At 48.7% G+C, this 12,245-nt stretch overlaps 1 protein-coding gene across 1 annotated transcript in view; it reads right to left on the bottom strand.

Moving 5' to 3' along the window:
* The window catches only part of RFTN1 (raftlin, lipid raft linker 1), a 117,554-nt gene that overhangs the window by 46,890 nt on the left and 58,419 nt on the right, over window positions 1-12,245 (bottom strand). Inside the window, exon 5 of the mRNA XM_012663222.1 lies at window positions 7,095-7,298. Within this exon, the coding sequence (XP_012518676.1) occupies window positions 7,095-7,298 (204 nt within the window). The remainder of the gene's footprint in view (window positions 1-7,094; window positions 7,299-12,245) is intronic.

Here is a 12,245-nt window from a genome sequence, read left to right as displayed (position 1 = left end):
ATGTGCTGTAAGTACTGAAGTGCCTAACTTGACAAGCATACTATGATGGTATTGGCCTGCCAACAGCACCATACAGCAGAGCTGGGGTCCAGAAGGGGAAGGAGACCCTTGCAGCCCACCCAGACCTTCTCTCCACCTCTCTCCTGGCTCCCCTCCTTCCTCCTGAGTCATAGGCCGGGGAGGAGCGCTTGGCTGACTTGGGGGGCACGAAGTAGGAACACACCCAAGCTTATTCACCACCTACCTCACCCACTGCCTGGCCCTCCCACCTCTCAGGCCGCTGCTCTGCTATTCTGGATCCAGAGTGCTGATTCACCTACTTATCCACAAAGCAAGTTCAGAATGGCTGTCAAAATTTGGTCATCTGTAACAGCAAAAAGTCAATGAACCACAGAGAGCAGACAGCTGGGTTTTTAGAGAGCCCCTTGTTTTGATGGTCTCGTCCACTCTGTCTCCTCATTACCTTCACGGCTCAGCATCACTATAATGTGCACTGAGTTGGGTATAAATAGGTCTATCTTAGAGCGGAGGCTCCCCATGTAAAAAGGTTAAACTGCCCTCCATCTATGGAAAACATCCCATTATCACTGCATTTTTTATTAAAGTAAAGATGCTTCCCTACTGTGCACAAAAAGCTATTTGCCTGGGTATTGTATAAATATTTGATGCCAGTCTTCTGGCAAAAGACCATCTAAGTATTCGAAGCTTATGATTTACAAGAAGGATGTGGGAAAAGGAAATGTGTCGTATTATTTCAAGAGGTAGATTTTACGAAGCAACTACTCTTCTCCTGCAGCCTCTGAGACTCTGTCTACTGGGCTGGGCACAGTGGCTCATGCCTGTGATCCTGGCACTCTGGAAGTGCCCATCAATACATGAGTGGATTAATAAAATGTGGTATATGTATACCATGGAGTTCTACTCAGCCACAAAAAACAATGGTGATCTAGCACCTCTTGTATTATCCTGGATAGAGCTGGAGCCCATTCTACTAAGTGAAGTATCACAAGAATGGAAAAACAAGCACCACATGTACTCACCATCAATTGGGTATTAACTGATCAACACTTAAGTGCACATATAGTAGTAACATTCATCGGGTATCGGAAAGATGGGAGGGGGGAGGAGGGGATGGGTAAATACACACCTAATCGGTGCGGTGTGCACATCTGGGGATGGAGACACTTGAAGCTCTGACTTGGGTGGTGTGAAAGCTATATAGTAACGTAAACTTTTGTACCCCCTTAATATGCTGAAATTAAAAAAAAAAAAGACTCTATCAAGCTAACCTTAAGGCTAAGCCCTACGTTGCCATTCTTCTCCAAAGTCTAGCCTGAATGTGCATGCCATGACAAGTGGTCAATGTATTTGGTCTATTTCTGCAGGATTAAAAACAATGTTATTGTTCTCTTAACAAGCTAGATTGGACTGTCCACCCTGAAGTAGCTGGCATAACAGACTCCCTTGGCTCTCTGAGGGCCCCTTCTCTCCATCAAAGGCTGCACTGTGCTGTCATCACCACCTTGATTACAGGAACGGCTACGGCCAAGTGCATACCAACATGTGAGCCCACTGCAAACGTACTCACTGTTCAACCAACCCCAGATAACAGTGCTATGCTGCTTCCCAACCACGCTGCAGCAAATTTGCTTTATTAACCAAAGAATGAGCAAGGCTGCCACCTTCTCTTACTTCTTGCGCCCTCACTGCTGCTCTGGGCCTGCCTACTTTCCTGCATGCTCAATTTGAAGTGCTAAATAATCTAGAGAAGATATTGCTCCTCTTCAGTTAGAGAAGGGTTAGCCTGCAAGTTTCAGTTTCATTTAACTGACCAGAGGGGGAAGAAACATTATGATTCAGTGTTTGCTGAATGTGAGGCACTCTGCCAGGCACAGTTCATAGTTTCTCATCGAATCTTCCCCAAAATTCTGCAAGAGTCATCATTTCCTTCTAGTGGATGAGAAAATGAAGGCTACAAAAGTTAAATAAATTGTCCACGTTCATGTGAAATGCAAGAGCCAAACTAGATCTGAAATGTGGTTTGTTTGATTCCAAAGCCTATGCTCTTTCAATAACAAACATTTATTGAGGTACTACTGTGACGGGCCAGACGCTGTCAGAGGAGCAGGGGTGGGTGATAAACAAGCTAGGTTTCTACCCTCCCTGACCACTGCCCCACATTCTCTCTGCCTTGGTGTTCAGGCTGAGACTTCAGTGGGGTCGTATGAGATGGCCTTAAGGCTTCTGTTTGGAGCCCAATCTGCATAGATGCCATGGCTTCCTATGTGGGGAAAAATGAAAATATGCTTTTAAATAGTTAAGTCTATATATTGACACAGTGGAATAGTATAGAGCAATGGAAGAAACTGACCTGCACTTATCAGTAAAAATATGGATGTATCTCACAAACACACTGAGCGAAAGAAGCCAAGTATACACAAGTTTACACTCCATTTGTGTGACGTTCAAAACTAATCAATAGTGTGTCACGTTGGGACTGTGGTTACCCCTGTGGGACAGAGACAGCGAGGGACATGATGGGGCTTCTAGAGGGCTGGTATGTTCTATTTCTTGATCTGGGTGATATTACATGGGTGTGCTCACTATATGAATATCCACCGAGCTATACCCTCATGATCTGTACAATTTGCCGTGTGTGTACTCGACTGCAATAAAAAGTTTATTTAAAAATATGCTACGGATACATGAGAAAATGCATTTAATGGCATATGTGAGATCTACCCCCTACATTATTAAGTGGCTTTTTTGAAAGAGAACTCCTGCCTGTCACCACCAAGCCAAACATTCCTGGAGACGGGTGGTGTTCCAAGGGAGTGGCTGTTAGAAAGCCCGGGAACACTTCATTCTGGTTCTTTTTCCAGTCTCCTCACCCCCAACAAATCTGCAGGTTGCTGGTGATACACACCCCAATCAGCTTCCTCCCCCAACACCACCGGCATTACTGAGCATCATCCAGGAACCTTTACAGGCACCTTCTGTATACAGGCCCTGGGATGTGAAAGTACAGAATGTACAATCTGCCTGGGGGTTTACAAAAATATATGTATAAAATATACATCCATACAGATATATCTGAAATATGTACATGCTTTTTACATAGTATTTTGCAAACATAAGGTAATGAAGGATATGCTAAGTGTGGTGCAAATGCCAAGTGTTATTCGGATTTAGATGCGGCTGGGGTATCAGGCAAAGCCCCAAGGAAGACAATCTTTTAAGAGGGTAGGAATGGAGACACATCTGGGTATAGTGTGACTCCTATATGATGCATCAGGTAGAATACAACATCACCTGGAAAGTATTCTAGTCGTCATTCTTAGTTTATGAAGGCCTTAGGACTAACTTTCAGCTCATGAGGCACTGACCAGATGACCCATAACACAGGACACTGCAGGGTGAGAGGCTAGGTTCCTTCCAAGCCATCAGGACAGAAAAAAGGACTCTCGTGGGCAAAAAGTGAAGTGAGGACATGGTCACCATACGCAGTGTGGGTTGTTTGAGTGGATTCTGGTTTGGACGATCAGCTGCAAAGGACGTTTTTGAAACAAAGAGTGGGAGGACTGCCAGGGTAGAAGAGGGCAAGGACAGGCCGAGGGCAGGAGGAGGGCTGGGGAGGGCAGGAAAAGACAGGGGTCAGGGGGTGGTCAGGGCAGGACAAGATGGTGGCAGCCTCAGCATCGCAGCTGGTGAGGGCAGCAGGGCTTCTGCAGGCCCAGAAGGCCTTGTCGAAAAACCAGCCGCTTTGCTGGGTCTTCACTGGTGGGCAGCCAGCTCTACCGAGACCTTACCCCTGCCTCCCGGTCCCCACCCAACTGCTTCTCCACAGCCGGCGCTGCAGGGGTCTCTCCTCCTGGTCTTCTTTTCCCGCCCTCTAGGAATGCAGACTCTGGCTGATGTGTTCCTGAGTGCCTGTCTGCTCTGCCGTGTGGTCCCTGGACTCATTCCTGCTTCTAATTGGGTCCTGTCACCTCCCCAGGGTGACCTTGGAGCCCTCCTCTCCCCACCCAAAGAGCCAACAATCCCTACTTCCACTACTCCCACCAACAAAGCCACTTCTTTCCTCTCCTCTCCCACCCTCCTCACATCCCTTTTCTCTATCCACGCCTTTCTTTCTTCCTGCCACTCTCTTGCCACTTACTAGCTGGTAAGCTTGACAATGACATAATGTCTCTGTGCCTCAGTTTCCGCAGCTATCACACAGGGATAGTAACAGTCCCTGCTTCACTGGGTTGTTGTGAGGATGAAATGAGTAGCTATGTCTGAACTGCTTAGATCGGCACCAAGACAAAATAACTGCGTGGTGTCCACAATCGTCACCGTGCCTCTCTGCCCAAGATGCCCAGTCCTTCTCAGGATCAGTGAACGACCCCAAGGAGAGGAGTCCTGGACACCACAAGCAGGAGCCCAAATGCCCATGTACCGGTGGGTAAAACCTCAAAAACAGAAGCTGGAGTCTTCACCGGATAATTCGAGCTGAAACATCACCTTATTTATGGGACAAAGTTCCCAGGAGTTTTATGACTCTGTGGAAAATATTTTGCAGCACCAATATCTATTTAAGAGTCATGACTGGTGCTTTTCCAGATGGCAAACAGCTTAAAGATGTTCTTCTAGCACTGCCAGGTTTATTCGTAAGGACACTAATTATCTCATTAGAAATAGGTTCCTTTTATGATTATGATTAGCTTGTTTGTTTGTTTTTTTAAATTCTGGGAAAAGCACATACGCATGTTACATCCCTGGCCAATGGAAACCTTGGGCTTTTCCAGAGCAGAAACTCCCTAACCCAGCAAGCACTGCTCCCAAGCCACACTCTCCGTCCCAACAGAAACATACAGGGTAAAATCGAATTTAAAATCACAGTGGGTTTCAGTTAGTTTTGTTCTGGAAATTCTGCAGCCCTCCCTGAGACGGACACTTGCAGCTACGGTGGTGCTCTAGACATGGGCTGCACAGAGGGATATGTCAGAGGCTCCTCTGTGGAGGCCGTCACAGCTGCACTTGCCAGAGGAAATTTCATGTTCTATCTTCAAGGCAGGAAGGCTGGATTTAGTGCAGCTAAAGCCAAGGGAGGACATAAGAGCATTTCAAACGCTCAAGTCAAATCTGAAGAAAAAAACTGTATACATTATCTGTGTGTCTGGACTCCAGGTTGGAGAGTGGGGTGAGAGAGTAGCAGAGGAAGTTAACTCAGCCTTGATTGTCACAACCACAATCGTTAGAGAGACAGCAAAGAGCTTTGTGAACTTTCAAGGTGTTCTCCTTTGGGGCTCGGCTTGTACCCAACATGCTCAGGCAGTAGGGCCAAAGAGAAGACGTCTCTTTTGATGCCCCAGTTCTCCTAAGAGGGAAAAACCTCTCAGGGGCCGCCTGTTAGCTCCAGCACCTCCCTGCACAGCTTTAACAACTGACCCAGCAGTTTCCCTGGGAGAAATGTAATGCACAGCCACAGAGAGCCTCTATGGGCACCAAGAGAGGACAAAAGGAGCCACTGTTGCCACAGCCCAGGAGGCAGCAATGGGGTGTCCCTGCAGGAAGTGGGGAGCCAGAGGGTTCTGCCTGGCCTCCCCTAATGCTGATTAATAGGGCTGTAAACATCCGCTGCGAGCATGTGCTGCCACTAGTGTTTCAAGATGCCTTTCAGGACAGACTGGCAATCCCTGGCTTCAGGGAACTTCGCAGCCACCCCCGGAGGGCTTCCTTGTGTACTGACCTTGCTGCCAGCGCATGGAAGTGACTCTTCATTAGTTATATTAAAGAAATGTAAACACCAGCCACTAACCACATCTAATGATTTAAATTTACATTGATGAAAATTAAATCAATCTTAAAATTCAGCTCCTCAGTCACACCAGCCACATTACAAGTGCTCAGTAGCCTGGTGGCTACGGTACTGGACAACCCACACATAGAACACTTCCACCATCATAGAAACTTCTGTTGGACAGCCCTGCTCCAGATGTATTCTTAACAAGCCAATCACTTCTCTTATATCATTCCATTCAACGAATGGGTATGAACCACTATGCTATACAATGCCTGCTACTACTATAATAACATGTTAATATTAGCCATTGACATTTGGATATTTAGTAACTTGCACCGAAAATTAAGACCTGTCTGTATCAGGGATGATTTAAAGTACATATATTCAGAATTAAGAATGATGTCTCTAACCTAAGGATGCTTGCTTGCATTTCAAGGATTGTAAACAATGTAGAATCTAGACTCCATTCCTGACACTGCTAATTCTTGAGAGAGAAAACCGCTCAACTATAAGACTCGGCGCTGTGGATGCCCCCCGCCAGGTTTTGCTGGGATAGACAAATTTGGTGTGATGTTTCACTGAAGAATCCTGCTGACTGGCAGCCCTCAGGATCTGCATGTGCTGGCGTGTCAGCCCCACTCCCCAAACTGCCTCCCAGCCTTGACACACCCTGGTGACTCAACTTGCCTTCTTGTTAACCCAAAACCCTTTCTTTGCTCGACACGTTTCCCCACTGTGGGCAGACTTTCTTTCTGCCTTAGGAAAGCTGACATCAATAACGCTACCCCGTGCAGCAAACTCCTGGAGATAACCCATTACTGCAGAGGGGGTGCAGGGTGCCATGAGACCCAGGAATAGTGTGAGTCTCCATGGAGCTTACAGCAACCAGGCTGTTCAATTTATTTCTCTGCTGTTAATTCCAAGGTGCTGCTACTGCTACTTCAAACTGTAATAGTGTCTACAAACAATTTGCACTTTTGGAATGGCATGATCCCAGGGGGTAATTAACAAACCCAGGGAATAATCTTTTTTAGGGCTTTTAAAAACAACAGAGACTGAGGCCACCTCCGATGAAATGGAACCACTCCCCTTTCTCTGTCATTTCAGAAGATACCTGGCTGACTCCTAGCGAGGTTTAGAGGGCACAGGTCCTGGGCTTGATGGAAAGTTCCTCAAGATGTGTTAATTAGAAATCCAGTGCAGCGTGTCTGCTAGCTGTAGAGCTTCCGGAAGGGAACAGGTTCTGAAGAAGGGCTGAGGTTACAAGAGTAAGGAACAGAGATCACGAGGGCCGTGCACTCCTTACCATTCACCATTCCGAGGTAGAAGACCGCGTTCACCAGCACGCCTCCTTTCCGGAAGTGGTCACTCATGTGCTCCAGCCAGTTGGCATCCAATCCGCTCACTGCCTGGCCGTTTCTGGAGACCCGGAGAGGAATGGTGACAGGGTAGTACTGTCGGCACTTCTGATGGCTCTTCGGTTTGTTGAAAAGGGCGAAGATCTCCATTCCTGTTGGGATTTGTAAAGGGAGTGGAGAGAGAGAAAAGGTCAACTGGTGATAAAAATCTGCCTCATTGGATTTAGTGGAATCTCTCAGGGACCTCAAGAAATGACATTGTTAAGGATAAAGTCTCTGTGAGGTTGTATTGTTGCCAAATAATAAAGCCTGCTTCCAAGTGGTAAGTTGAGGCTGCCTTAAAGAAACATGGACCACAAACATTGGGCTTCAGATGGGGGACTTAGGCTTTGAATCTGGAATACAACGAATAGCTGTTATCTGGGATTTCTTTGCACAGTTAGGTGTTTGAGAGAACATAGTAGACATTTCTACAAATTTATACAAAGATGTATTTTGGAGACATATTTGGGTGAGAGTTGGTCTTTTAAAAAGTACAGAGACACATAAAGACAAAAATATTGCTCCAATTCCAGGAATTGTGTACACCCCTGAACTCACTATTTATAAACTGCAGTGGTGTTTCCTGGGCCCTGACCCATAATACTTAATCAAGTACATCAAAAATACATCATTGATATGTAAAAATAAATATGTTCCCGTAAATGAGGGTTCCTGCCTGGAGTGGCAGGCCGGCCCCAGCAGCCAAGCAGGCGTTGGAAGTGAGGCGCCAAGCTTTCGGGTCCTTCATTTATAGCTCGGTGCTTCAGAAATCAATATCACAGCCACCCAGCAGCTGAGCTGTATGTGCTGCTGGGCATGAGTTAGCAGCGGCAGCCTCCAGGAGCAAATACCTGGAATTTCAATCTAAGTCTGAAGGTCTATTTTTGTGTTACTCATTTAGTCAAGCAATCAGAGTTGACCCAGCTTCAAAAGCTTTGCTTCCACAGGCTAGTCAGGAATATGCTTTGGTTTCCAAAAATATCTTCTCGAATCATAAAAAAAATCCCCACTCTTCTTTCAAAGAAAAATTTAAAGGTCATAAACAATGGTTGACATTAGCAATAAGGACAAAGCACATTCAAGCGTGAGACACCTGGACCCACATTCTGGGATGCTGTTTCCCAAATTTCAGTATTTCACCATTTTTTTCTGGTATCCAAGGTTCTACTAGCTAATCATTTTTGTTTTAAATTGAGTCCCTTTCCTTTGTTTAAATAAATGCATTTAAGAATGAAACTTTGCTTCATGACTTTAAAGGCAAACCACTGCCATTTGCCATAAACAAGGGGTAACAACGAAGCACATTGACACCAAAGATGTTCACCCACGTAACATCTAAAATTAGCTCACACAGGTACTGCATTTTGGGACAAAGGAAGTCTTCTCACAGCCCCATCTGATTTCTGGGGATCAACGCTGGGCTGTAAGACTCTGTCATCAGCAACAGTTAAACTAACAGGGAGCCACTTCAAGTCCATCCAGTAGAATCAATCAGAAAAGGAAGGTGCCATCTTCAGAAGTGACCACCTGCATTCTAGACACCAACTCGAGCCTGTCCACCATCCCCACCCCACACTGCCTTTCTCGGTCCATCCACCTGACGCACAGGAAGTCATCTGCAGCCAGGAAATGGTTCCACACAAGAAATTAGGTCTGGGGGTATGGCGCTGGCAATCACTGGACTACTTCAAGACTTCAAAAGACAGACTTCAGGAATGGAGTGATGCAGAGGAGGTTTGTGATGGAGGGACCGAGCCACGGACTGGACCTGAGGGGAGCAGGAAGTGAACTCGATGATGGGTGTTTTCCAGTCCTAGGTGCCAGGGGTTCAAATAAAAGCTACAGTTACTAAGAGGATAAGCAGAGCTATAATGAATTCTTGGCTTTATTTGGATTTCTTCAAAAGCAGACTGTACGCTTTCCTGTGCATGTAGTTTATTTAGGAAGTGATCCCAGGAAACGGAGGGAAGGGGTAGGGATGGGAATATGGAGGAGACGAAGCCAATGACGGGTGCATTAAAGAGCAGGTTGCGGCTGGGGCACCTGGGGCTCAATCCTGCCAGGGACACTGTACACAACACGTCTCAGCTTGGCCCACCAAGAGCAAGGAGGCTGGGGCATTTACCCTCATGGACTGAAAGTCACTCCTGAGCCATTAATGCCCAGGGCCAATGGCCTGCCCGGCTGTTCCCACTCCCGAGAACACCTGTAGGCACAGGCTAAGGGAGCTGTGGACTTGGCCAGAACTGTCCGCAGGTGACCACAGGTGGGGCTGGAGCACCACTTGCTACAATCTGCTCCAGTCAAGCCCAAATGCGAAAGATTAAAAAGAAAAAAAATCCCACAGCCTCTGCATGGGGGAAGTGACTGGGGAATTTGGAAATGGCCAAAGTCCAAAAATACATGGTAACACTTGAGCACACAGAAGGATCCCCACTCACGTGGCAGGACAGAAACACGACTTTCCCAAATGCGTAATGAAACAGAAAAAGGGGAAGGCCAAAGGAGAAGTGAGAACTCAGGGGGCGGTCAGATGAGGTGGCCGGTGCTGACAGCATCCCACTTTCCCAGCGATCTTCCCCAGGGGGGAGGACCGAAGCCAGAGACAGAAATAAATTTTTCAGGAAGGAAAAGGAAACGCTGTTGGAATGAAGAGCCTCCAAAACCTTCGTAGCAATGAAATATTGGGAGAAATCTGATTTTAGATGCGTGACCCTTTAGTAAACCCTGTCCCACTGTCTCCTTGGCACGATCCTCTTTCTACTCATATGGAAACCAGCCAAGAGAAACTGTCCAAAGATGATACTCTTTGATGTTTTAATATTCTGATTCTGCAATACATATCCTCACATGAGCAGGCACCAAAGACTCCAAAAAGAAGCCCCACATTTGTTTAAATTTTCTCAGCTGCTCTGTGACTGTGCCATGACCCCAGCTGGAAGATTTTTCCAGACGTGGGACAGAAAGTCCCCAAGGGGTGGGGAAGGCATTGTTTCTGAGCGTTCTGGGAATGGCCGAAGGCCTGCGCTGGCAGAGCACCCAAGCAGCATCGAGACTGTCTTCTTGTCTTTCCCTTCCCCCGACCCAGGGGCCTGGCCTGTCTCGTTCAGACCCTTCCTGCCCAGCAAGTTCCCGTGACACATGAGGTGCTGCACACATGGCTGCTGGAGTGACCTAAGCCAGACAGGAGGGGGAAGCCAGGGTGGGCAGGGGCGCCAGCTGGGTCCACTAGGCCGTGCTAGGCTGCTCAGGGAGGAAAGAGGCAGGTGTCCAGCTCTGAGGCCTGCGCCTGGCGTAGGGACTCAGGCATGGGACGGGCGCCTGCAGTCTGTCTGCAGGTATGGCCCCAGAGACCTGGGACTTGAGGTGAGCAGAGGGGCTGGTTGGGTCCTGGTGCCCAAGGAGACCTCTGGCCTGGAGGGAAGAGAGAGTTCAGAGTGTGGCTTAATTTGTGGGGCTACAAAGGCTTAGCTGTAGGAAAAGGAGGAGGCAGCGAGGCAGCTGCGCTGGAAGGAACAAGTGGGAGTGAGACTCGGCTGGGCCTCCGGGGCTGGATGGGGACTGCAGGCTGCTGAGGGTGCAGGCAGGGGAGGAGGAGGAATGGTCTGCGCTGGGAAGGCAGGGCTGTGGGCGCTGCAGAGGGGAGGCAGAGTGGGAGGGCAGGAGGGCCTCAGGCTGCCCCATGCAGATTGCTAGATCTGGGCAAGCTGCTCAGACTTCGATCAGGCTTGGGTACTAATAGCAGGGCACCTCTTGGCCAGCGTGAGGCCCGCCTGACAGGGCAGCAGGGAAAGGCAAAGTGCAGGAACCCCCACATGCGCGGCAATCCACGGGAAACCACTTGTGAGCACGACAGTAGCCAGGGGCACGTGTCCCATATTTACAAGGGCCTTTCTCCTTCATCATCTCATGTGACTCTCCCAACCTCTGTGGGAGGGGGTGGCATTGGTCCTATGCCCAGAAGCGTTAAGTGGATCCCCCAGAAATCACAAGCCGGTAAGCGGCAGTGCCAAAAGTCTTTCAAACCCCAAACCCTGGGCTCCTTCCCAAATCTAACAAGAGGCTAATTTCATGGGGACACAGGGAGCAGGCGCTGATGCCCATGGGTGGAAGCTCCATAGCTGTTCGTTAAGGGACTGAGTGAAAGGCCAGAAAGGCAGCGGCAGGTGGCAGATCTGGGAGGGGGCACCGTGGGGTCCGCTATCTCAAGGGCGTGGGGAGAGGAGGGTACTGGCCCGGTGAGGTAGGAGCCTGCATGTCAGAAAGCACGAGCCCTGAGCTTTACACACTCACAATGAGCTGGCAGCGGAGGAGGCCTACAGCCCGCAATGCAGCAGAGATCCAGGCTCAGGTTTCTGGCTGACATTTAAGTGAGGAGGTGCAGGCTAGGAAGGGCAGGGCTTGGAAGGCTTATTATTTTGGTGCAGTGAGAACTAGAATTTTCGTGAACCTGTCAGGTTTCTGTGTGTGTCTCTGACTGTAGCTGTAGCAACAGAGATGCTGGGGCTGTCCCTGTACGGGCTCAGGTGATCACTGCTCACCATGGACCTCAAACCAAAAGGAATTTCCCCAGACCAGGACACAGAAGGCAGTGAGCAGGGGGAGGAACGCAGGCTGGGCCTCCCCCAGAACCTGCAGGGGCAAGGGGGGAATCACTGCTGGGCCGACCTGCAGGGATGGGGGGAACCTGCCCAGATGGAGATTCCGCTGGAAAGTCCTGTCTGAGCAGTCACTGCCTAGATTCTCCTCTCCCCAAGGCCTCCTACGAAGGAAATAAATTAACTGAGGAGGAGGGGAGAGGAGGGAGACTCCCTCCGAATTTTTTTTAATTGTCTTGCTGTGATTGCCTATTTAAGCCCACCTGGCAGAAAGGGGAGTAAAAACACTTCACCCTCCTTAGGGGGCCCTGAGAGAAAGGGGAGCTGAGCTGAGCTAGCAGCGGGGCGGGGGGCAGGCGGGGCCTGTGCACCGGGGGCAATGGCAAGCGGATGGCAAGCGGACGTCCCGGGAAGGAAACCAGCAAAAAGATTAGGACAAATCTGGGGGTCAGGCGAGGT

Source organism: Propithecus coquereli, unplaced genomic scaffold, assembly GCF_000956105.1.
Source record: "Propithecus coquereli isolate 6110/MARCELLA unplaced genomic scaffold, Pcoq_1.0 Scaffold12, whole genome shotgun sequence".
NCBI classification, from domain to species: domain Eukaryota; kingdom Metazoa; phylum Chordata; class Mammalia; order Primates; family Indriidae; genus Propithecus; species Propithecus coquereli.
Note: the sequence above shows the minus strand (reverse complement) of the source record. Positions and strands in the feature narration are given on the sequence as shown.